This window comes from Cynoglossus semilaevis, chromosome 19, assembly GCF_000523025.1.
Source record: "Cynoglossus semilaevis isolate Cse_v1.0 chromosome 19, Cse_v1.0, whole genome shotgun sequence".
Classification (NCBI taxonomy): Eukaryota; Metazoa; Chordata; class Actinopteri; order Pleuronectiformes; family Cynoglossidae; genus Cynoglossus; species Cynoglossus semilaevis.
In genome coordinates this window covers 14,173,204-14,195,813 of record NC_024325.1, presented here as the reverse complement: position 1 = coordinate 14,195,813, position 22,610 = coordinate 14,173,204, and the positions used below count along the sequence as shown (strand labels likewise).

At 40.6% G+C, this 22,610-nt stretch overlaps 5 protein-coding genes across 7 annotated transcripts in view; 2 read left to right on the top strand and 3 right to left on the bottom strand.

Annotated features, from left to right (window-relative positions):
• The window catches only part of LOC103395470 (lipocalin), a 5,539-nt gene extending 2,924 nt beyond the window's left edge, over positions 1 to 2,615 (top strand). The window contains exons 3-7 of the mRNA XM_008333188.3: positions 177 to 316; positions 553 to 632; positions 928 to 1,041; positions 1,133 to 1,234; positions 1,325 to 2,615. Of these exons, the coding sequence (XP_008331410.2) occupies positions 177 to 316; positions 553 to 632; positions 928 to 1,041; positions 1,133 to 1,234; positions 1,325 to 1,344 (456 nt within the window). The 3' untranslated portion in view covers positions 1,345 to 2,615. The remainder of the gene's footprint in view (positions 1 to 176; positions 317 to 552; positions 633 to 927; positions 1,042 to 1,132; positions 1,235 to 1,324) is intronic.
• Positions 2,616 to 3,361: 746 nt separating this feature from the next.
• LOC103395469 (zinc finger X-chromosomal protein) lies at positions 3,362 to 11,254 on the bottom strand. 2 transcript variants are annotated; one of them, XM_008333187.3, is made up of 7 exons: positions 10,465 to 11,254; positions 8,074 to 8,170; positions 7,102 to 7,416; positions 6,443 to 6,592; positions 6,228 to 6,353; positions 5,839 to 5,982; positions 3,362 to 5,724 (listed from the first exon to the last, which is right to left on the bottom strand). In XM_008333187.3, the coding sequence occupies exons 2-7, from the start codon at positions 8,138 to 8,140 to the stop codon at positions 4,388 to 4,390; spliced, it is 2,139 nt and encodes a 712-aa protein (XP_008331409.1). In that variant the 5' UTR covers positions 8,141 to 8,170; positions 10,465 to 11,254; the 3' UTR covers positions 3,362 to 4,387. The 2 variants fall into 2 exon arrangements, with proteins under 2 accessions (XP_008331409.1, XP_016897036.1); XM_017041547.2 differs by lacking the exon at positions 8,074 to 8,170.
• Positions 11,255 to 11,397: 143 nt separating this feature from the next.
• Positions 11,398 to 13,175, bottom strand: LOC103395468 (diamine acetyltransferase 1-like). Its single transcript, XM_008333186.3, has 6 exons — positions 12,920 to 13,175; positions 12,762 to 12,813; positions 12,588 to 12,668; positions 11,981 to 12,082; positions 11,791 to 11,831; positions 11,398 to 11,710 (listed from the first exon to the last, which is right to left on the bottom strand). The coding sequence occupies exons 1-6, from the start codon at positions 12,983 to 12,985 to the stop codon at positions 11,543 to 11,545; spliced, it is 510 nt and encodes a 169-aa protein (XP_008331408.1). The 5' UTR covers positions 12,986 to 13,175; the 3' UTR covers positions 11,398 to 11,542.
• Positions 13,176 to 14,713: 1,538 nt separating this feature from the next.
• prdx4 (peroxiredoxin 4) lies at positions 14,714 to 17,314 on the top strand. Of its 2 annotated transcripts, XM_008333185.3 has the most exons (7): positions 14,718 to 15,002; positions 15,748 to 15,865; positions 15,956 to 16,072; positions 16,180 to 16,302; positions 16,546 to 16,676; positions 17,089 to 17,123; positions 17,201 to 17,314. In XM_008333185.3, the coding sequence occupies exons 1-7, from the start codon at positions 14,792 to 14,794 to the stop codon at positions 17,249 to 17,251; spliced, it is 786 nt and encodes a 261-aa protein (XP_008331407.1). In that variant the 5' UTR covers positions 14,718 to 14,791; the 3' UTR covers positions 17,252 to 17,314. The 2 variants fall into 2 exon arrangements, with proteins under 2 accessions (XP_024921519.1, XP_008331407.1); XM_025065751.1 differs by lacking the exons at positions 16,546 to 16,676; positions 17,089 to 17,123; positions 17,201 to 17,314 and adding an exon at positions 16,389 to 16,423 and having other exon boundaries at positions 14,714 to 15,002; positions 16,180 to 16,349.
• A 292-nt stretch (positions 17,315 to 17,606) lies between these two features.
• Positions 17,607 to 21,510, bottom strand: pdha1a (pyruvate dehydrogenase E1 subunit alpha 1a). Its single transcript, NM_001319818.1, is given in 11 exon segments — positions 17,607 to 18,529; positions 18,655 to 18,763; positions 18,939 to 19,006; positions 19,090 to 19,161; positions 19,283 to 19,438; positions 19,620 to 19,712; positions 19,792 to 19,883; positions 19,979 to 20,105; positions 20,267 to 20,440; positions 20,558 to 20,626; positions 21,407 to 21,510. Coding segments are annotated over 11 exon segments (1,173 nt in total). The 5' UTR covers positions 21,455 to 21,510; the 3' UTR covers positions 17,607 to 18,364.
• Between the last annotated feature and the right edge of the window lie 1,100 nt (positions 21,511 to 22,610).

Here is a 22,610-nt window from a genome sequence, read left to right as displayed (position 1 = left end):
TTAAAATACTCAGCTATGTCCATTTGTTTTTATATTATATGGGAACATTTTATTTTTTTAAGATTTTTTCAGGTAATTGTTGCTGTAGTATGATACTTCAAATCAAAGGCTGAGTAGCCAAATCTCTTTCTACATTAACTTTTAAAATATTTTGGTAATTATCTTCACTCTTTTAGATGGCTGGAAAGTGGTACCTAATTGGATTTGCTACCAATGCTCAGTGGTTCACCCAGCGTACAGGCAACATGAATATGGGAACGGCTCTGTTCACCCCCAGCACAAACGGAGACCTCGACGTGTCGTACGCCAGCCTCAGGTGAGTGAAAGGAAATATAAACAAAACAAGGTTTTTGTAATGAAAACGGTAATGTAAGTTAAGAAACAAAACAAGGTTTTTGTAATGAAAACGATAATGTAAGTTAAGAAAAATATAATATATAATATATATATTTTGGTTGTTTTTTTTTTTTTTACATTGGGCTACAAAATTATATTAAAGGAAAAGAATTGCGATGAATAAAGATCGCCTTCGTGTTTTACCTACTTTTTTAGGACGGATGGAACCTGCTGGAGAATGAAGAACCAGGCCAAGAAGACGGACGTGTCTGGAAAGTTTTCATACACAAGTGACAGTTAGTGTGAATCCATTTTTTCTCAGTGCCAACAGATACAGTGTGACACCGTTAAATGCTCCTAAACGGAAACTAAAAGTTTATCTTAGGGCTTTCCATCTGCTGTTGTTAATCATGTTATCAATAACGTTATGAACAAGGAGAAAGATGGTATTTTGTTGGCATGAAGAATTAGGAAAACTAATTTGAAGATTAATATAAATCTCATTTACCTGCTCGGCTCTGACAATGAAAAGGCCGGTCTTTTTGGCAACATCAGGTCTTTGTAAAAAAAACTGTTCTTGATCGCCGTCAGACTGGGGCGGTGAGTACGACATGCTGCTGGTGGAGGTGAAGTACGACGAGTACGCGCTGACTCACACCATCAAGACGAACGAGGGCGACACCACCGTCATCAACAAGCTCTACGGTAAGATCCAACCGTCACAACCGAGTCCGTCCTTGTGCAGCCCATGTGGTCAGGGTGAGAAGTGCAGGATGTGGTTTGTTTTCCGTTGCAGGAAGAAGAGCGGACCTCGGCCCAGACCTGCTGGAGAAGTTCAAACAGTTCTCCACGGGGACAGGAATCCTTCCAGAAAACATTGCCATCCTACCCAACAACGGTAATACTACAGGACTGATGGAGTACTACTACAGAAACTACAGTAAAACTGGTGACGCAGAACGGTTACTTGTTTTTTGTTTTCTTCCAGGGGAATGTCAGGAAGCTTAAGTCTTCTGCTGTCTTGGATTGGGAATCTCAATTTACACCTGAAGAGGTCGCTGTTGAATTATTTTTTAATATCACATTTTAAAGTTGGTTCACTGTACTCTGTAAGGTGTGTTGATGAATACAAAATAAATACAAAATTCTTGCTTTGAATTGCATTAACGTGGCATCTCTGTGTCTACTGGGGAGTTCTGTTATTTAGCCTCAAGGAGGCAGCACAGGTGCAGGTGGAGGAATGTAAAATAATTATGCAACATGTAGTTGCATGTTGTCTGTTAGTCAAAGTGGATTAAATCCAGACAAGAATATAAATAGAAGTTAAACCTATTAAAGAAAAGTTGTGCACAAAATAGTTTTTAACTTTATTTTAAATTATCAAACATAATGTTACTTTGACAGAAGAAAAGTCTGACTTTTTTAACAATAGTCAACAAAACGTAATTCAATATATATGTATATATATTTAATAGTGGCTATATTTACGGTGAGCTAAGTCTAGAGCAGGGGTTTTCAAACGATTTGGCATGCACCCACTGGAGGGCGCCAGAGCACTTCAAAACGTGATACAGAAAAATGTCAAAACCTATTGAATTGTCGAGCAGTGACACTGCGGTATCAGTCAACGGACACATCAAGTGCCAGTTTGAACTTATCTTGGCCGGAGAACGGCCGTTAAAACTATCGCTAGTTTGGAAAATGAAACTGGCGTCAAAGAAGTTGTGCTTACTTTCACAATAAAAGCCCGGAGATATCTCCACCGCTGATCCAACGTTGAAGTCACCGCTTTAACGACGGCTTCACGTGAATGATCCTGCAAGAAAAACAGAGCAGGTTTAACAATGATCAGAGTTTGGATTTTCACGGACTGATGTTAGACAAATTTTAAAAAAAATAAAAATAAAACTCACCATTGCTCAGGTATTTAAAACAGACATCATAAAATGAAAAAAAAAAATGTAAAATTAAAATCTCTCCGTCAGCTATTTGACAAACCTCTCAATGTTGCTAACCAGGCAACAGATTAAAATACTTTACTTTTTATTATCTTTTTTTAACAAATACATTGAAGTACGTCCATAACAACACAGTAAAGGTTTTTATCAAGTGTTTACATCTACACGGTTTGTACAGATTTGTATACAAAACAATAATTTACGTCCCATGGAAGTCTAGGTACACATAAACTATACAACGACTCGTAAATGAAATAAATATAAAAAGAGAAACGATGACAGGTGGTAACAAAAGTGTAAAAAAAAATAAAGAAGCCATAGTACGGGTCGACCATCGTCAACAGTCTGAAGCTGCACCAACGACAGCGTCAACAGTTCCCCTCTCCACTGGCTGAAGTACATCCATGTTGGCATAAATGACAAAACAGTTTTAGCTGAATGGTTCTGTAACACAAGCGCCGGGTTGACGGTTTGATTCCAGTTGAGCCCAGAGACACTGATGTCAAGTGATTGATAAAAGAAAATTGATTTACTGTTTTTTTTTTTTTTTTTTTGGTCATTTGAAACAACAGGGCAATTTTGACAAAATAATTTGAAATATACAGCAATGATCGTCTGTTCAGTCTTTACGAGAGTCTAGATGTTCAAGTAGAGCAACTGAGGTCATGGTTAAAGAGTAATATATTAAATATAAAAAATTAAACAATATGTAAACAAGCCATAAGTTAAATGTGGGCTGTTCGAAAGCAAAGTTTTATTTTTGGAATTCTCTCAGTTTTTTGTTTGTTAAACACAGTCACAAATTCATCAGGTTTTTTCCCCATTTTTTTTTGTTTAATAGTCAGAATAATAAACAAAAAACATATACTTTAGTTTTTGTACTTTTGTAATTTTTAAATCAATGAGTTTTAAACAGAAATATTATATAACATTATTTATTGGACTTCAATTCATGTTTAAGAAAAACAAAATCCTTAAACATTTGTTTATATTTTTTCATTTAAAAAAAGAAAAAACCAAGACTTAAAATCTTTTTTTCTGAAATATGGGGTACGTTTTTTTTTTTAAACAAAATAATTTTTGTTTATGTAATTCTAAACACATCGGTGGTTAAATTATTTAGGCTAGTTTTCGAGCACGTTTCCGTTAGACTAAAGAGACACTCACTGCTGTATGTTTTATCATTGATGACCTTTTTGTTTTACTGCACCTTCTGAACACCATCATCAGATCATTAAAATCAGACTCATCTAACTGCTTGTCCCAAAGTCACTTTTTTTTTTAAATACTGGAAATTTTCCTTTGCAGTCAGTAAAAGAAGCAGTTTCATCCCTGCTGCGTTGAGATCCTGTAGGACTAACGATAACTCAGGTATCAATATCAAACAGTTCGGTGATCGTAGTCTAAACCTGTGCATAAGTGACGTCACCGCTACAAAATTCATCATTTGTATGAAGTGTCTGTTCAGACTTCGTTGACTGACCTGAACGGGACTAGTTTTCTTTTCTCTGGTTCGCGGCAGGAAACCTCAGCCTCAGTCCATTTCACTCCTTCATTCGTTCATCCACTCATTGTAGCCGTACATGATTGAATTACTACATGTAAAAAAAATGATCTTGACTGTAAGTGCTACTGGGAACAGGCTGCTAACTCTGGACACTGATGTGTTTCGGGACAGTGACGAAATAATGCTAACGTAGAGCTAAAGCATTCTGGACTATCGAGACCGGTCGTTAGGACCGGGGTGAAATAAGTGATCGTTGGCTGCAGAAATAAAAAAAAAAAAAGAGTTTCTATTAGCACAGTCTGCCATGCACACCGTCACCAGCAGGGACATGCAGTAAAAAGTGCAACTCTACGTGGGGGGGTAAGTGGGTGGTTTACGTTTCTGAATGACAGACACACAGACACACAGAGACAGACATACACACACACGTATAAAAATGAAGCAACAGAACAACAGTACAAAGTGCAGCACACACACACACACCTGTTGTGTGTGTGTGTGTGTGTGTGTGCTGTGGGTGCAGTGATTGAGGGGCTGGGGGGGAAGTTGCTTTGACACTGTGACACAGTTCAGCGCTCACTCAGAGTCACTCTGTCTGCACCACGTCCTTGTGGTGGCGCATGATATGCTGGTTCTTCTCCGACGGTCTCCGGAAGCCTTTGGAGCAGATCTCGCAGCGGTGCGGGTAGTCCTTTGTGTGAATTGAAATCACGTGCCGTTTGAAACCCGAGGCGTCGCCGGTGCTGTAGTCACAGTATTGGCACTGATAAATTCTGCGCTCCTTCTGTCCTTTGCCAACAACCACTGTCACACTGCTGGCTAAGCTGGCGGCGCTGACCCTAACGGCGGGCGCGGCACCACTGGAGCCACCGGGGGCAGACTTTTTGGGCGTAGCAGGTGCGGAGTGCGTTTCTGTCCTCTTACTTTCACTCTTTTCAGGCGGGGACTGCTGCTCCTTGGTGTGGACGGACAAGATATGGCGACTGAGAACAAAAGGGTCTGCGTTTTTAAAGTTGCAGTGTCGGCACTGGTGGAGTTTCTTGGTGCGGTGGGCGACCGAGTGCTTCTTGAGTTCCGACGGCCGGTGGAAGCCTTTGCCACAGACGGCACACTTGTGTGGATAGTCCTTGGTGTGAACAGATATAATATGGCGTTTCAGGTCACTGGAGTTGGAGCTCTTGTGGTCACAGTGGGCACAATGGTGGGTCTTGTTCTCCTCGTGTGTCAGTCCGTGCTGTATTAACTCCTCCTCCTCGGCAAAGGTCTGGAAGCAGCGCTCACATTTGTACGGCAGCTCTTTGCTATGCTTGGTTTTGATGTGCGTCTTGAGGTTGGAAGAATCGGCCGACTTGTAGTCACAGTAGAGACAGGAGTACGGTTTCTCGCCCGTGTGCGTGCGCATGTGTTTCTTCAGCTCCGAGGGATGTCGGAAACCTTTCCCACATTCCACACAAATGTGAGGGAAACTTTTACTGTGAACGGCCAACAGGTGGCGGTTGAGTAGTCCCTGTTCGGCCGTTTCATAGTCACAAAACTTGCATTTATGCATCTTGGTGGGCTGCGGTGGAGGAGGGGGAGGAGGGGGCGGAGGCGGCGGCGGAGGCTGCTGGTTTTTGGGTTCTCTGTGGTGGTGCTGAAGTCTGTGAGAGAACAGCGCCGTCTGCTGGTGGAACTCTTTGCCACACATTTCACACTCGAACGGAGCCTTGCTGCTCAGAGCGTGCACCTCCATGTGGTTGTGCAGGCTGGCCTTCTTGTTGGTGGTGAAGTCACAGTCGGTGCACTGGTACTTCTTCCTGGTCAGAACGTCCTGGTGATGATTCTTTGTGTGGCGTTTGAGGAAACCTCGAGACTTGAATTTCTTCCCACAAAGCATGCATGGGTAGACAGTCAGAGGCTGACCGTACGGACCGATGATGATGGCTGCGGACGACAAACACAACACACGTTCATTTATCTCACGTCTGGTTACGATTAACTTCACATTTTAATGTTTTTTTTTGTTTTTAATCGTCGTTTTGTCAGCGGTGGCCTCACCTGTCTGGACCTGCCGCGGCTCTGACCGTCTCCTGCTCTTGGTGCGCTGCCTACTGATTTCATCGATTCCATCCGACTCATCGATGTGTAGCAGTGCGCTGGCTGCACCGTTACGGTTTTCACAACCATCGCCATCATCAACACCTAAGATGGACAAACAGCCTTAAGAATACATTTCTATATTTCTGTAACACATCCACAAGAATGAAGCGCCAGAAATTTCTGCCGAGCACAGTCAGATGAACAGAAAGTGAGCAGAGCTTCACACCAATAGAACATTTATTTTAAAAACACATTTTGTTTCCGTTATTCACTTAAATATTGATACTAGCATCGGTCACAGTCCTACTTCCACATCCACCTCACCAGTCGACTGATTAACTACTCACCGTGGTTGCCTTGATTGTGTCGAGAATCCCCGACAGACATGTAGACCATCTTCTCTCGAAGCGTTTGTCCTGAAGAATCAAGATGGATGCCGTCTGTGTCTCCATCACTGATGTCAACAGATTCTCCTGCAAACAAAAAAAAAATTACAAATCTGGAATGTTGTTTTCCATCAAAACAGAAATTTGACAAGAAGGGCATTTCTGTCGACACTCACCCATGTCATCTTCTCCAGAGTCGGCCTTGAAGATGTAGACCTTGATCACTTCCTGTCCGTCTTCATCCTTCTCCACCTCCTGGTCCTCCACTGCTCCCTCCACCGTGACTTCTGTTCCATCCTCGGACACCATTTTCCCAGCTTCATCCACTGGAATTTAAGATACAGAATGTTTCATTACGATGAGCTGAAAGTTCAACAGTAAAAAAAAAAAAACAATATTTTTTGGTGAATTTTGATCCTAATTTTATGAACATAAACACAAGGACTGGGTGACATTGTTTTAACAATATATGGATATATTTTTATATACCATATACAATGAGGCAATGTGATTTTTACTGATTTACAATATATGGATATATTTTTATATACCATACACAATGAGGCAATGTGATGTTTGAAGCACTGGGTTCAAACATAATGAAGTTTTATTTTGTGTATTTTTATTTCGTATGTTATACATGATATTGTATATTGAGATTTAGTAAAAAAAAAAAATGGATTTTTGGATCACATCTCTATCAACCCTCATGAATACAAATATTCACTGCAGTAAATGAATCAAACTCCTATACAATTTATCAAAGTGTTCAAATCACTTTCTCAGGGAACAACCTTCTTAAAAAAAATCCAGTCCAAGTAAAGACCAAACTCACAGGATATCATCAGATAATCTCCACAGCCATCTTGATCGTCCTCCTGCTGATCTGGGTCCAGCCCATCTTCAGGAATATCTCCCATGGCAACACCTTCCTCCTCGCCCTCCAGAGCCATCACGCAGGTTTCTACAGCGACGTCCTCGTCGTCGTCGCAGTGCACGTACTCAGAGACCACGTCTTCCACTGCGTCCTGGATGACAAGCTCATCTGGGGCGAACCTGTGGACCGCCATGCCTTCACCGTCTCCTTCTGACACCAACACAGTTTCTTGTAGCTCCACGACAAACTCCTGGCCACCGACACCACCCTCATCTGGAAGAAGCAGTTAAGCAGACTGCAGTCAACAACACTGAGGAGAAAAAAAGCAGCAATGCCTTATCTATTTATGTTGAACTTGCTTTCTCTCCTCCATGAAGTGAAACAAACTCATCATTCAGTGTACAAGCAGCGACAACTTTTAGCAACTCAGTGAGAAATGTCTACAAGACGAAGGATTAGAACAGAGAATTTCTCAGCTAACTTAATTTCACATACCAAATAAAATGATTTCACATGAAATTCAAATAAAACTACAGTGAAAGTATTATCTACCAGGTCTGACCATGTTGCTGAATGACAGAGTGAAGTTGTTGAGGATTCTTTTACACGTTTCTTAAAGAACTTTAGTCCAAACCTTACACAATAGCATCTCTGAGCTGAATGATTTTTTTGTCATAGTTATTTACAATCTTGTTGAAATCGAAAACAAAAGATTGTTCAGCAATTTGTGGATCACAACAAGCATCATTTTGACCAAAAAAAATTGAAACAGTCAAATGGCACGGTGATGCTAGAATAGAGTTTTTAATATTTCCTGATATAAAATAAGTTAAAATACACCATTTGAAGTTTTTCAAACCACCAGCCAAAAATTCAAAGATTGTTAAAAGATGTGTTCCAACAAACAATGATGCAGGTACGGCTAATTACCCGATCCGTGCAATATTATTTTAGGCTCTTCAGAATGTATCGCAAGCCTGGTGACATCCTCATCCATTGTCCTCGCACTGCATTTGTTATCGGACAGCTGAAAGCAAATAACGAAATCCTTCAGATATTTCAGCAACACTGCAATCGGCACTTATTATATATGAAAACCATAACAAACTGACTGCGTACAGGCTGGGTTCTGGGCTAATTTAAGTTCTTACAACTTAAATTAGACGTCAGCTCCACATGTTCTGTTACGTCTGCACAGCGAGTGCATGCACATGCACGATGCCAACACAGAGGACCGGACCAAAGCAGTTCAACTCATGCTTACACACTGGCTTCAGTACACAGTGGCACAATATGAGCTGCTGATTCACTGTTATGAAAAACTGTGAATCATGTGTGAACAACGCATGCAACTGCAATAACTATAGGTTGTTAAAGGCAGGGCTGCAGTCACTTAACATCACCCCGATCAGATCATTTCATTTACAGACTCACATGTGGAAGGTTGTTCTTTGGTGAGAAAAAAAAGAGAAAAACACAGAGGGTTTTTAGTGACATGTGGTTAATGTGATAATGGGAATCACATGACAAATAAGACAACGCTGTTGTTGCTCTAGTGCTGCTGACCTGGACTACTGCTGACAAACATTTCTTTAACTGCCGCTACATTGCAAATGTGATTATCTTTTTTAAAACAAAAAACTACTTGCAATGGCCCAAAACAGCAAACATTTATTTTTTAAAGGAAATCCATAAATATGGAGAATTGAAAAAAAAAAATCTAAATAACCAATCTCTCTCTCTCTCTCTCCAAGTCTCTTTAAGATAAAAAAATACAACTTTTTTCCTCTCCAAGTCTCTTTAAGATAAAAAAACAACTTTTTTCAAATGTTTTTAAAATATGAAAAATATTTAAAAAGCAGAGCCAATCAAACCTCGTTACTTATGTTCTCATTGAGCCTGAAGTCAAATATCATAAAGTGGAACAAAGAGGAAAACAAGACTAAACTGATAAACTAAATGTTGTAATATACAGTAGAAACACAACAACATTGAGCTACTGTGGGACAGGAATTCACTCATGTGTAAAACAAGCTCGAATCCTGAAAATCAAACACACTCTGAAACTATACCAAATGACAAACGAGAGTCCGGTCTCTGTTCAAAATGACCTGAATGAATGGCTGCTGTTTCGGTTTTGGAGGGGAATTTCTTTGGTGTACTTCACTTCAAGTTACTTTAGGTCAAACTGAGTGAGAACTGCAACATCAGAATCAAGTTGGATTACATTAAAATAAATTAGGTTTCACATTTGAACCACAACATGAAACACCAAAAACCGTGGCTCTCTCATTGATGAAGCTCATGCTTCCAGCAAAGGGCAGAAAGGTGGACGACTATCATCACTTCACCCAACAGCAAAGTGACTACATCCATCACGGGGATGCAGAGGAGCTCCTGGAAGACACTAACATCGCTGTCACATACAATGAGGCGCTGAGATGTAAACAGTAGAGTAACTGATGCAGCTGGGTGCCATTTAATTATCACTGATAGTACCATCCCCCCACGACCAAGTGAGGAAAAGCGATGGCAACGGTGTGTGAGGATGCAGCACAACAATTCAGTGCATCATCAGTGATAAATTCATGCATAAGATACATTAAAACCCACCAAGCCATTTGGTTGAGCCATTTCAGCATTTAATTCATACAACACATGGTAAAAATCAGATACGATAATTAGCAGTTGTGTTTACAAATGAACGCTGGTGATGCTTTAGCGCCCATTAACACAAAACACTTCATTGCGACCGTCAGAGCCAAAAGACGTGCATGTAAAATAAAGAAATGCGTAAAGCACCAACATGATGCAAACTAATGAATGTAAACGGCAGGGGGTAGCATCAATAGTGAGGGGCACAAAAGGTGAGTCGTTCCGCACACACTCCCTTTCCTCAACCGATTTTCATCACACAGGCGTCCGCCATTTTGTTAGCTTCAATGCTAACTTGGACGCTTACAAAAAAACATTCCCGCCGGAAAGTAAATACCACACCCCCGTGTAATAAATGTTAAAATACACGTAAGAATGACCAGTTAATAAGATATTGAGGCCAAAAAGTAACAGGAGGTTGATATTGAATAATTATTACGCCAAGTACGGCAGGGTAGTCTACCAGAAAGGCCCGGGTCGCCAGTTACGGCCTCTGTGGAGGCCCGGGCCTGAGAAGAAAAGGCCCAACCCTTTGCGGCCTCTTTGTGACAATAGAGAGATAAATTAAAGATTGCATGCACGCAAAAATACGGAGACGCCGACATGCACAAAATGCAAACATAGCTCTGCAGACGTATACTGTGGGAGTTACTGTGAGCCGCTTACCCGATTTTCGCTGCAGGGGTGGCCTCTTTCCGCTGCTCGGCTTTCCCAGGCCGCCTGCTTCCCCCAGACTTGGGCAGGATTCAGTCGGGAATTTTGTGTTATTTGGGCGGGCCGGAGATGAGCAGAGAAGGAGGGGTTAGTGGATGTTTCTGGAGCTTCGCCGAAAGCAAAGCAATGCGACTGGAGCCAGAGTCTTGTTGTGCTACAGCCCCCTGCTCCTCCAGATACGAGGCCGCCGTCAGCACGACACGTCACAGCCCGAGAGCGGCAGGAAAATGCGGAAGGGCTGCGGTGAAAATCACAGCGGCAGGAACCAACAGGCCATGTTCAGAGCACCGTGAACACCGAGTTAGATCTCTGTTAACACCGCAGTGTTGAAACTAACGAGGGATTCTCCTTAGTTGGTGGTAGATAACAATGGGCTGACGATTGACGTGATTGATTCCACACTGCAATGGTCCAAAGAAACTTGGATAAACACTCGACCTCTTCTGGGAGATAATTTCACATCCAAACCAACCTACTCTCTAATATGTACACAATCTCAGTTATTTGTTCATGACAAATGTAGCATTTGACTATTTAAATGTTAGCTGACTTATCTGGTCAGTCCAGGAAGTGTCATAGGGGACACTAGATTGTTGAATGTAGTCTGGAGTGGCAGAGAAGTACATGATGATGGTGCAGTGTACATACACACACAGGGGTATATATATAAATGTATGTATCATTGCAGTATTTAAATTATGTCAAGACATACTGTAGTAATATTTCCCCCAAAATCATATTTTAGTAAATACATTTGTAAAATACTGGGTGATGTGTTTTTTGTTTTTTTTGGTTGACTTTGAGCTTAGCTACTACAAACAAACTGAACTCCCAATTTGACAAGGAAACATCAGATGAGGCAGTAGTAAAAAATGAGCACAGTTATCACAGTTAAAGTGTTTTTATTCAATAACCAAGTGTTAACGTCAAAATAAATTAAACAAAACAACCATTAAAGGTTACATTGAATTGTTCTAATGTGTCACCAGCCAGACTGTAGCGTTTTCTCATCAGTCAGCATTAGTCAACTTTATTTGCCAGACATTTTCACCAGCTCCATCTTATTAATAGCAAAGAGACGCCATCCTTCCTCGTAGGAGAGGTCAGTCGCTCCCCTGTGTTTGTAGAACTCAATGGACTTTGTGTTGTTTTCTGCAACAATGAAGTGCATGCTGCTACAGCGAGTTTTCACTGCCGTCTGAAAAGACAAAAAGGGCAAACTTTGGTTTGAATACCAGTCGATTGAAGTAGATCTGTCAACAGTGGTGGAAAACTCACCTCACTGAGCACCTGTAGGATTTTCGAACCAATGCCCAGACCTGTATTAAACAGGGAGCAGTGTCAACAATTCAAACTGATGTTTTTTAAAGATTCTGGTAATGTTGCACAACCCTTTCGTGGGTAACTTATTAACATTTTTATCACACTCCTATCCCTTACAGGACATTAAACTTGTCTTCTGTCTTACCACGGTATTGTTGCATTACATAGAAGTCCTCCAGGTAAAGGAGCTTTCCAATCCAAGGGTCATATGTAAAGTAGTACATTGCAAAAGCAATTACTGTGTAACCTGTGATGGGGAAAAAGAAAGAGATAAGAAAACTTCGATGCATGAAAGTGTCATAAACATTTCACAGACGTGTGGCTCAAAGCTAGCATTTTGCTATCGTCTCGGTTAAATTTTAGCAAGGTTTCTGCTAGATTTGTTAAATAATCTTTGGGTATATCTCCATTCATTATGCAATGTTTAAATAATTTCTACTTATCGTATTAAATGGGCCAGCTATTAATTATCTCCAAGTTGGACTTTTATCTATTTTTGCTGCATTATTTTTATCCAATGTCGTCTGTTGCTTGGTTACCTCGCAGCTTTCAGGGACATTTTAAGTCTTGTAATGTCAACAAATGTAATTTGTTGTAAACCCTTAAAGCTAGTCTTAAAACAAGTAAACCATTTGCTAAAATATCTCATGTTACAACACTTAAAGTAGCTATAAAGTAGCCAAACAACAATATATATAACATTATGTAAAAAAACAAACTTTGGACTTTGTACAGACAAACCGTATCTTTACCGTCTGAGCTTTGTTCTTCTGGGATCTCAGCAACCAGACAGTGGTAAAATGGATGATCCCCGAAGCCATCCTCGAGCAGATCTGCAGGTCGTTGGGTCATACAGAAAAAAATATCAGGACAAACTATTGTGTGACTGACATATGTATCATTTATCATAAGACAGATTTAATCACCTTTTTCTGTCAGTTTGACCTGCTCCTCCATCTCTTCAAATTTAGCAAGTTCCTAAATGAGCAAAAAAAAAAAGTTATTCACACTTAATTAAAGATAAAGTTAAGTAAATTGATTATAACAGTTGAACAGAAAATAAATGGAATCAAACTTAGTTTACCTTTATGAGTCGCAGGATGTCGGATACGTCCTTGGGTTCAGCCTTCCGTAATATAAACTTTGCCATTTCCTTTTTTTAACTCTTTTCCCTTTGCTCACTAGTCCTCTGAATGTGAATAGAAGAAGAATTTGTTTCTTCATTCGCTCCTCAGGAGTTTACCCCCGATGTCAGAAGTAGAAATTCAGCATGTACTGAATGGGGATGATTTTGTTGTAGAGTCTGCTCCACCTCAAGCAGCTTCTCTTTTTATGCGTCCCTGGAGGAAGACCATGTGATCATTACGTCAAAAAGGGGTGAGGCGAGCGTAAACAGAGGCAAAGTAAGGGAATTTACCCTAGGGTTTAAAAAAAAGCTTCTAAATTGTCCTTGAAGCATGTATATGTAATATGATCCAAATGAGGATTGTTTTAAAAATAAAAATAAGAAAATTTACATTTTATGTTTCACTTTCTGAGTCTCGTAAATCTGACTCATAAACCCAAAAAAGAAAGTCAAAACAAGACTGAAAGTGACCTGGACACTAAATATTTATGAAGGAACAAAAATCTCTGGTGAAAAGATTTTTTTTAAGTTTTAAAACACAACATTCTTCCTTGTCAGGACGTTCTAACACAACGGTTTACATTCTGCTGAAATTCAAACGTAAACATTAACCAGACCTGGAAAAACACGACCTGTGCCTGTGGAGCCCAGTAAGCTGCGACGCAGGAAGGTCAAAAAGAATCAACAGAGTTTTCTCTCCTCTGACAAATCTTTGTTTTGTAAATGTTTCTGTCGCTCTGACTTTTTCACAACCCTTTTCTGGGAAGTGTTTTTTCTGTGACCCCCAATGACACCGTGGTTAGGATTGAGCAACACGTCATGGAAATCCAGTTTCCTCCGTGTCACATGAAAACAACTCATGTGACTCATGGTTATATTTCTCCAACTTCAAGCCTATGAGTTCTGTGTAAAATGTCATTGATTTTTGTCATTGATTTTTTTTTTCACTGGACCAACTGTTCTTTAGAAGTTGAAACTTGAGTTTCTAGGCACATATTTCTAGTACATTTAAAAAAGCAGAATGCTGCTGAAACTTGAGTTTCTAGGCACATATTTTTTATTCTTTATCTGATTAATTAAACTGCATATTATTGAACTACATATGAAATAAATACCTTCAGTCTTTCAAACAATATGACATAAAATTCTGTTGTTGTGTAAAAATGAAAAGATCCTCGGCTGCATCTGGGAATTCTGGATTTTTTTTCCTTTGTTATAAAAGGCACAAAAGACATTATCTCTCCTTCTGTAGTTCTGAAATTCTAAATACACCAACAATGGACTACAGTTCCTTAATACAAACTGCTATGAACTGAAATAGTAAACCTACAGCAAAGAGTCGCTGTGTGGGGTTTAACAACATCTAGTGGTGAAGTTGCATATTGCGGTTTAATATCCTTCATGTCATTGTATGTACTTAACCTTTTTTTAATTAAAAAAAACAAAGAGATGTAAAATGTTCTTCTTCTGAAGCAGAATCAAAGATGTAAAGAACCGAAGAAAATAAATGTTTACGGCGAAGCTTTTCTATAAACGTTGTTCAGAAATAGCTTTTTCTTAAATAAAACAATAAAAAAAATATTTGTACGTATTTCTACTTCACGCGTGACTTTGTGTACAGTATGTATGTACAGCACGAGACAAAGTGGTTTCAATTGAATAAAAAAATCCCAAATAGCTCCAGTAGATGGCAGTATTGAGATATTAAGAAGTCTTACCGTTTGGAAAACTTGAAAGAAGGAGAGAGGAGGCGGAAGAGGACGGCGGTTGAACACTGAACGTATTGCCCCGCACAGACAGACAGCTACGTGCTTCCAGAAGGTCTGCACAATGGAGTTCCACGTTCTCACTGGAGTGAAACAGCAGGCTCTCCTCCCGCTCCTCCTCCTCCTCGTCCTCAGCTCCGCGGTCACTTCTGCAGACCAAGCAGCGAATCTGAGGAACTCCCAGTGTCACAACTACGCCGGAGGACACGTATATCCCGGGGAGGCTTTCCGCGTCCCCGTCTCCGACCATTCTCTGCACCTGAGCAAAGCCAAGAGTGAGTCCGTGCACAGTTAGTTAGTGTTTCATTAAATGTCTGCACGCTGACGTGGTTTACGGCAGTAGATGATGGACGTCTGTGCTCACGATAGAAACAGCGTCAGGTTCGAGTTCACGTCACCGCCTTTGTTTGATTGTAAAAAGTTTTAAAACTTTGTTTATATATATATATATATATATGACGGAACAGACGTGACCCGAATCAGCAGGGTTTTTTAGGACACGTCATTCTCTTTAAAATCATTGGATTACACGACTCCGCCCCCTTCAGGCCGTTGTGGCGTCACCGACACGGGGAGAATATGGACTACACAACAAACAGCAAAGAATGCCAATAGTACAAACGCAAGTTTCCCTGCTATATTCGTTCATATCTTACAGCAGTGGTTCTCAAACTGGGGTGCATGTACCGCTGGTGGTACTTCCAGTGGCAAATTAGTCACAAGAAGCCAGAAAGGAAATGTATTTCCTGCCATTGGAGACATTGTTTTTTTTGTCTTCACATCAGCAGAAAAACCACAAGAAGCCAGAAAGGAAATGTATTTACATTTTATAAGCTGCCATTGAAGACATTGTTGTTTTTGTATTCACATCAGCAGAAAAATAAATCTAACCTAGTCATTTAAAGATCATTAGCCAAAGCATGACTTCAACGATTTTTTTTCTTCAAATATTTCTATTTTTGCCGGTATTTTTAATACATAACAGACGTTTTCTGTTCTGTTTTTCTCGTTTCACGTTAGTCTCAAAGCCAGCTCCACACTGGGAAGGAACGGCCGTCATCAACGGAGAGTTCAAGGAGGTGAAGTTGTCGGACTACAAGGGGAAATATCTGGTCTTCTTCTTCTACCCTCTGGACTTGTGAGTGATGACCGATTCTTGGGCATTTTTTTATCTTTACAATTTTCAAGTTAATTTGACTTACCGGTTCATGTTGTTCTTCTGTCGCAGCACGTTTGTCTGCCCCACTGAGATCATCGCGTTCAGCGATCGTGTCCACGAGTTTCAGGCCATCAACACAGAAGTGGTCGCCTGTTCTGTAGACTCCCAGTTCACTCACCTGGCCTGGTACAACTGTCACTGGTTTACACTGGGTTATAATGAGGGATGGAGAGCAATGATGTGTGAATATAGACCTGTACAGACATGGATGATGTTCTACTCTCACCTGACAGGATCAACACGCCCAGGAAGGAGGGAGGCCTCGGACCAATGAAGATCCCCCTGCTGTCCGACCTCACTCACCAGATTTCCAAAGACTATGGAGTCTACCTGGAGGACCAGGGTCACACACTGAGGTACAGACCTCAGCTTGGTTTATGGCTGTTGTCAAACTGTTGTAGACATGCTGTTATTATGGCTGTTAAGTCAAACTGTTGTTGACTCAGCGTGGTGTTGTACTAGAGAACATTAGGTGATGATTGATGGAAGCAGGTAAAGATAAAATGACTGACTTGTAAACATGAACTCAATGAATTTTATGGTCCTACAATGTACATATAATACAAGTCTGACTTTAATGTTTTGTTTTTCTTCCTCAGAGGACTCTTCATCATCGATGACAAAGGCATCCTGAGGCAGATCACCATGAACGACCTCCCAGTAGGGAGGTCCGTGGATGAGACCCTGAGGCTGGTCCAGGCCTTCCAGTACACTGACAAACACGGAGAAGGTACGGCACACTGACTTCACCACCCAGCAGGGGGAGCTACGAGTACGCTCCAAATGTCCAAGTTGAAGTGTTGAATATGCTGGGACCTTAATGTGTGTGTATAGTCACATAACAAGAGGTTATAGAAATGGGCACCCCCTATCGGTGTAGCCCTTCAACTACAACAATATAGTGAAGATTAAAAAAGGAAAACGTTGGCCGACCCATGGCCCTGTGGTTCAAGGTTCAGGTTTGTAATCTGAAGCATAAAAACAGGCACTGTTTACTTTAGGAAATGAAGATTAAAAAAGGAAAAAATCATGATTTTTCAACTTCAAATTATTCATGGTTCAGATTTTCAGATTTATCTGGGTCACAGATCAATGTTTTTAGGAGCTCTTCTTAAGTGGCTGTCATGTCGTCTCCTCCACAGTGTGTCCAGCAGGATGGAAGCCCGGCAGCGACACAGTAAGTTTTACAAGAACTGTTTTAGTTCATGATTTAAAAATAAATGTGTGCTAATTCAACAAATGGTTTCCTTCCAGATCATTCCAGACCCGTCCGGCAAACTGAAGTATTTTGACAAACTGAACTGATGAATGTTATTTGTGAAAAACCACCATCTGCTAATGGGCCAAATAAATGTTTTTATAAAAAAAGTTTCCAGATTTTTTTTTTTTAACTTTATGTAAAGTGCAGCTCAGCAGAACGGAGCAGCTGTAACTGATGGGAATTTACCCACTGGTACCAGGTGTCCACTGGTACTAGGTGTCCACTGGTAGCTGGAGATTATGAAGATATGTTCAAACCTGAAAGTAACCAAACTTAGGAAAATTGAGATGTTAAAGAGAAATTCAAACATTTCTGAAGACTCACTGGGAGACTGCAACTTAAAAACATCTGTCAGAAGAAACATCAGAAAAACTAATGACCACGAAGGAGTCTAGAGAGGAAGCTGGAAATACAGTAGATTTATTAGTGACTCCCATATTGAATCAATGTTCGAGCCATTTGCCAACCTCAATGTAACAGTTTACAACAAGCACACTGTCTGCACATAAAGCAGTGTGGACGAAGCCAAGAAGGACGTTCCAAATTTAGTCTGTTTCTTTTTTAAACACAGAATGTCCCTTTTCTTTCTGATGTCAAGAAACATTAGATTAATGTTAAAAAAACAAAAGACTGAAATTCATCCTGTCCACAATTTCCTGCTCATCTGAGCCAGTGTTGTCACTGCTCACGTCTTTGCCTGGAGTGTGACATGAAGACGACCCGACACTTTTAAACAACAACATTTAAACAACAGGACGCTCCATGAGGTCAGTGTGAATGGATCCTTTTTCAGATTGGTTTAGGCAAAAAATAGAATGGCAGAAAATATGTAGAAACAAATGTTTAAAATGTGAAGAGACTTGATTTCAGGCATGACTCAGTCAACCCACCAGGGACAGTGTACTACAGTGTGTAGTACTTTGTAGTAGTACTACACCGATGTAGTAACAAAGTCATTATAAATAAAGACGTTTTATTCCATCATTTCGGGTAGATCTGAACTGTGTTGGTAAAATGTTCCTCCTACCTGATGGACTGGACTGGACTCTGCTCAGACTCAGACTCCGTTCCGTGGTGTGCGTGTGTATGTGTGGCTTTGGGTTGTCGTTATAATACAGCGTCGAAGAGAGGGCGGAGCAGAGGCCGATATAAAACCTTTAGCTAACGGACTTCAGCTTGGACCAGGGGTTCGTGCCGCGCACCTCCAGTGGTGGGCTGTTGGAAAAGATGTGGTTGCACAAGTCTTCCAGCGGGGGCTCGGGATCTGTGGTGGCAAACTGAGAGGCGTCTTCGATCTCCTTCCTCACCTCGATATCGATCTCCTGCAGGAACCACATCAATACACTGGTTGTTATGATATTGTCTGATGTACAATTTTAGAATTGATACTTTTTCTCCTTATTCCTTTTTTTATATTCCAATGTTTATATACGTTGGTCTCACTCACCTTCAGCTCCTCCACACTGGCCATGTTGTTGCTGAGCATGCGATCCTTCAGCAGGGAGATGGGGTCACTCTTGCTGCGGACCTCCTGGATCTCCTCACGTGTACGGTAGCTGACGGCAGAGAGAATAAATCACTCATCGTTATAGCAGTGACACTCAAATCCAATTATTTCAGTGTGTAAATATTTCATCGTGAAAACTTCCTACAACTCAACCGAAAAATGTTGTATTGTTTTACTCAAGTCAAATAAACGTTGTGTATTTTAAAATAAGAGTGAAGTCCAACCTGACGCCAGGATCACTCATACTGTGTCCATGGTAACGGTACGTCTGGAGTTCCATGAGAATGGGACCCTAAGAAAAGACAGAAGAAGTGTTCAAGCTCAAAAAGACAAACATAACATCCCAAGTTTTTGACTAAATATTTTTCTTGTTACCTTCCCAGATCGGCAGTGATCGGCTGCAAACCTGGTTGCTTCCCTAACACACAGTACATCCATACCGTCCACCTGGACAAAGGAAAACAGCAGCAGATTTGTTATAAGTCTGTCAATAAAACGCAGAGATCTGTGTGATGAAACAATGGCAGTGGAAAACAGATAAAAAAACAAAAAAAAACAACAACTTTACCCTGAGACCAGGGATGAATTCTCCTCTCTTAAAGTAATCAGTGCTGGCTGCAGCTCGCTCCACTGACGTTCCCATTCCATACCTGTTGTTCTCACAGACGAAGATGATGGGCAACTTCCAAAGTGCTGCCATGTTGTAGGTCTCAAAGATCTGACCCTAGTTCAGAGAAGAGCAATCAAATTATTAAGGTTAAACTCTGAGATGTCAAATCTGAAAGTATTTTCACTTCAAAGAAAAACTGTCGACAGGATCAGGAGATCAGATCTAACTCCAGTAAAGCCATGGAACAGGTTCAACTCCATTCTCTTCACAGTATTTTGACTCTTTGGTTTCATACCTGGTTGGCAGCACCGTCACCGTAGAGGCAGACGCAGAGCTCATTGTTGCCCTGATATTTACAGGCCAGGGCAACACCAGCACCAAGAGGAACCTGAAACAAACAAAAGAGTTTACATTTTTGTTTTGTTTTGTTTTACAGTTTTACTACATGGCACAACAGGATGACATACCTGAGCTCCAACAATTCCATTTCCACCGTAGAAGTTCTTACAGTACATGTGCATGGAGCCTCCTTTGCCCTTTGCAATTCCTCCTCTTCTCCCTGTGTGTTAGAAACACAAACGTGGGGGGGAAAAGAGGTGATGAATTTTAGGAAAATATTTAAAATGTTTTTAAAAAAGGAATTTGCAGACTGACCAGTGAGCTCCGACATGATCTGCTTCACTTTCCCTCCTCTGGTGTAAGTGTAGCCGTGGGCTCTGTACGCAGTGATCAGGTGATCAGACAGATTAATAGATGCTTCAAGACCAACAGCACAAGCTTCCTATAAAAAGAAACCCACAGTGAGTGTTGGAAAAAGTTATTTTTCTAATCACCTCTCTCCCCCCTTTTTTAACAGATGTTAACATTCATCTGGTCAAAAGACTGTACCTTAATATTCCTATTGACTATAACAATAACATCAATATTCAAAGTTCACTCAACCTGGCCGTCATACAAGTGGCAGAACCCTCTGATGATCTTCTGCTTGTACAGCTGATCTGCCTTCAGCTCCATACGCCTGATGGTCTGCATGGTGCGGTAGTACTGCAGCCCCTCATCACGAGTCATAACCACCTCCGTGGCCGGACCTTCGTCCAGCTTGAAAAGGTCACATTTCTAGAGATATTTTGGGGAAAATATATGATTATCCATGATATATATATATATATATTTATATATTCATATTTGCATTAATAATGAGGAACAGAAGACAATGTCCTGTCTGAAACTTGCCTTTACTTCGAAGGATGCCTCGGTTGTGAAGTTAGCATATGTGCGTGCAGACATGACCACAGCACCAGCCTAAAAAGAAGGACAATGTTTAGTAATTTTTTTTTTGCTGTTTTGCAAGATGAAAGTTTTTAAATGGGTACATTTTGATTAAAATATTATGTAAGTATTTGTATAATTCATGATAACTGATAATTAATTATCTATACATGTACATTTACAACATAGAAGAGACGGTAAAATGTATGTTAAAGTTGTAAAAAATAATGTTGAACATTGACAGACACATCAATCCACCGAACAACGTTTAGCTTAAGAAGTAAACACTACTCTGGGCTGTGACGTTTCATGACATCACCAACTGTTACGACGTTTAATTCAGATTTTTTTTTAAATTATCCAACACAGATAACTGAAAATATCTAATCATTCTGACTCAGTTATAAAGACATTTAACTCACCAGATACGAGCTTTTATTGCGGGGCAAGACTGAATGCCAAGACAAACACAAACCTGTAACGTGTTTTTCCTACAGAATGAGCTATCTGTTACTGCGAGCTATCGTTATCGTTAAAACTAATATATCGAGTTATATTCTACTGCCAAATTCAGGTTGTTGAGATTATGTACGGAGGTTTTTAATAGTACTGGAACACAACTGGAGCTATTATGGAGTTATTTTTCTGCTGATTTGTCGTTGTGGTAGCCACCCAAGCTAACACTCGGCTCTACAAGGTCAGCACAGGAGTGACAACTGTGTCTAAAATAACTATAGGGAGGTTTGTAAAATAAATATAAAGTGTAGTTTTTGTGTGTTGCATGGCGTCATTTCGTTTATACAATTAACTTACATTTCTGTGAGCGCAGGCTCGAAGGACATTGGAAATGTTTGACAGCATCTTTCCGGCACTAGCTGACTGCTAACCACCAACTCAGGGATCCTTCTCCGTCCTTCTGACAGCCTACGCACTTCCGCTTCCGGTCACTTTTCCTCTTCTTCTTCGCTGATGTCAATAACCACAGAATTCATCGCTGCTGCCACCGTAACAGTGATTATACGTGTTTATCATTGGTTTAAATTGAAAAATATAGATTTCGTCACTAGTTCAGTATATATTAAGACGCTTTTTATAGTTTAAAGTGTACATCCTCCCGAAATTATAAGTAGTGGATTTCATAATCCTCGCGTGACTGCACAAAGACTGTAAAGTTGTGTTTATATGCATGTTTGTTGACAGGATGGTCAAGTGTGCTGACCAGGTACAGTACATCCCTCTGTAGCTTGCAGAATCTGATACCTTGGACTGGAACCATCGGCAGAGAACCAATCAGTTTACAGGATTCACCTGAACTCAAAAACATGCACATCTCACCATCCAATCACACAACTGCAATCGATTGCAGCACACAAACACAAACAGAGAGAAGACATGAGACACACAGGAAACAGTATACGTCAGGAGAGAGAAGACATGAGACACACAGGAAAGGGTAACAGTATACGTCAGACATTTGTCAGCAACTGATCTAAACTGGTTTTTATTACATTAATAAATGATTTCAACCACTTTTCCAACTATAGATTTTATAGTTTCTTAATCAGAATGACCAAATTCAGTGACAGTGTTAAAAGAATTGGTTGTTTCTTTATAAAAGCACTGAGGAAATACTTGCAAAAATCATTTATTTATCCCTCATAGTTTCTTAATCAGAATGACCAAATTGTGTGTGTTTGTGTTAAAAGAATTGGTTGTTTCTTCATAAAAGCAGTGAGGAAATACTTGCAAAAATTTGTCAAATGTATTAAAGCCTACAGTAGCTGTGTTCACACGCCTCATGTGCCGATGAATGGTCTGTGTAATTGTACTGGGGCGGGTTTTCACGCTGCGTGCCTCGTCAGTGCGCACCATCATCTCCGCAGCATCTCTCTCTCCCTCTCTCTCTCTCTCTTTCTCTCTCACTCTCTCTCTTTCTTCACCATCCTGTCCTGTCCTTCAACTCCAGCTTCCACAATGACCATCGGGACGTGGGGCTGACTGATCATCGCCAGCTCAT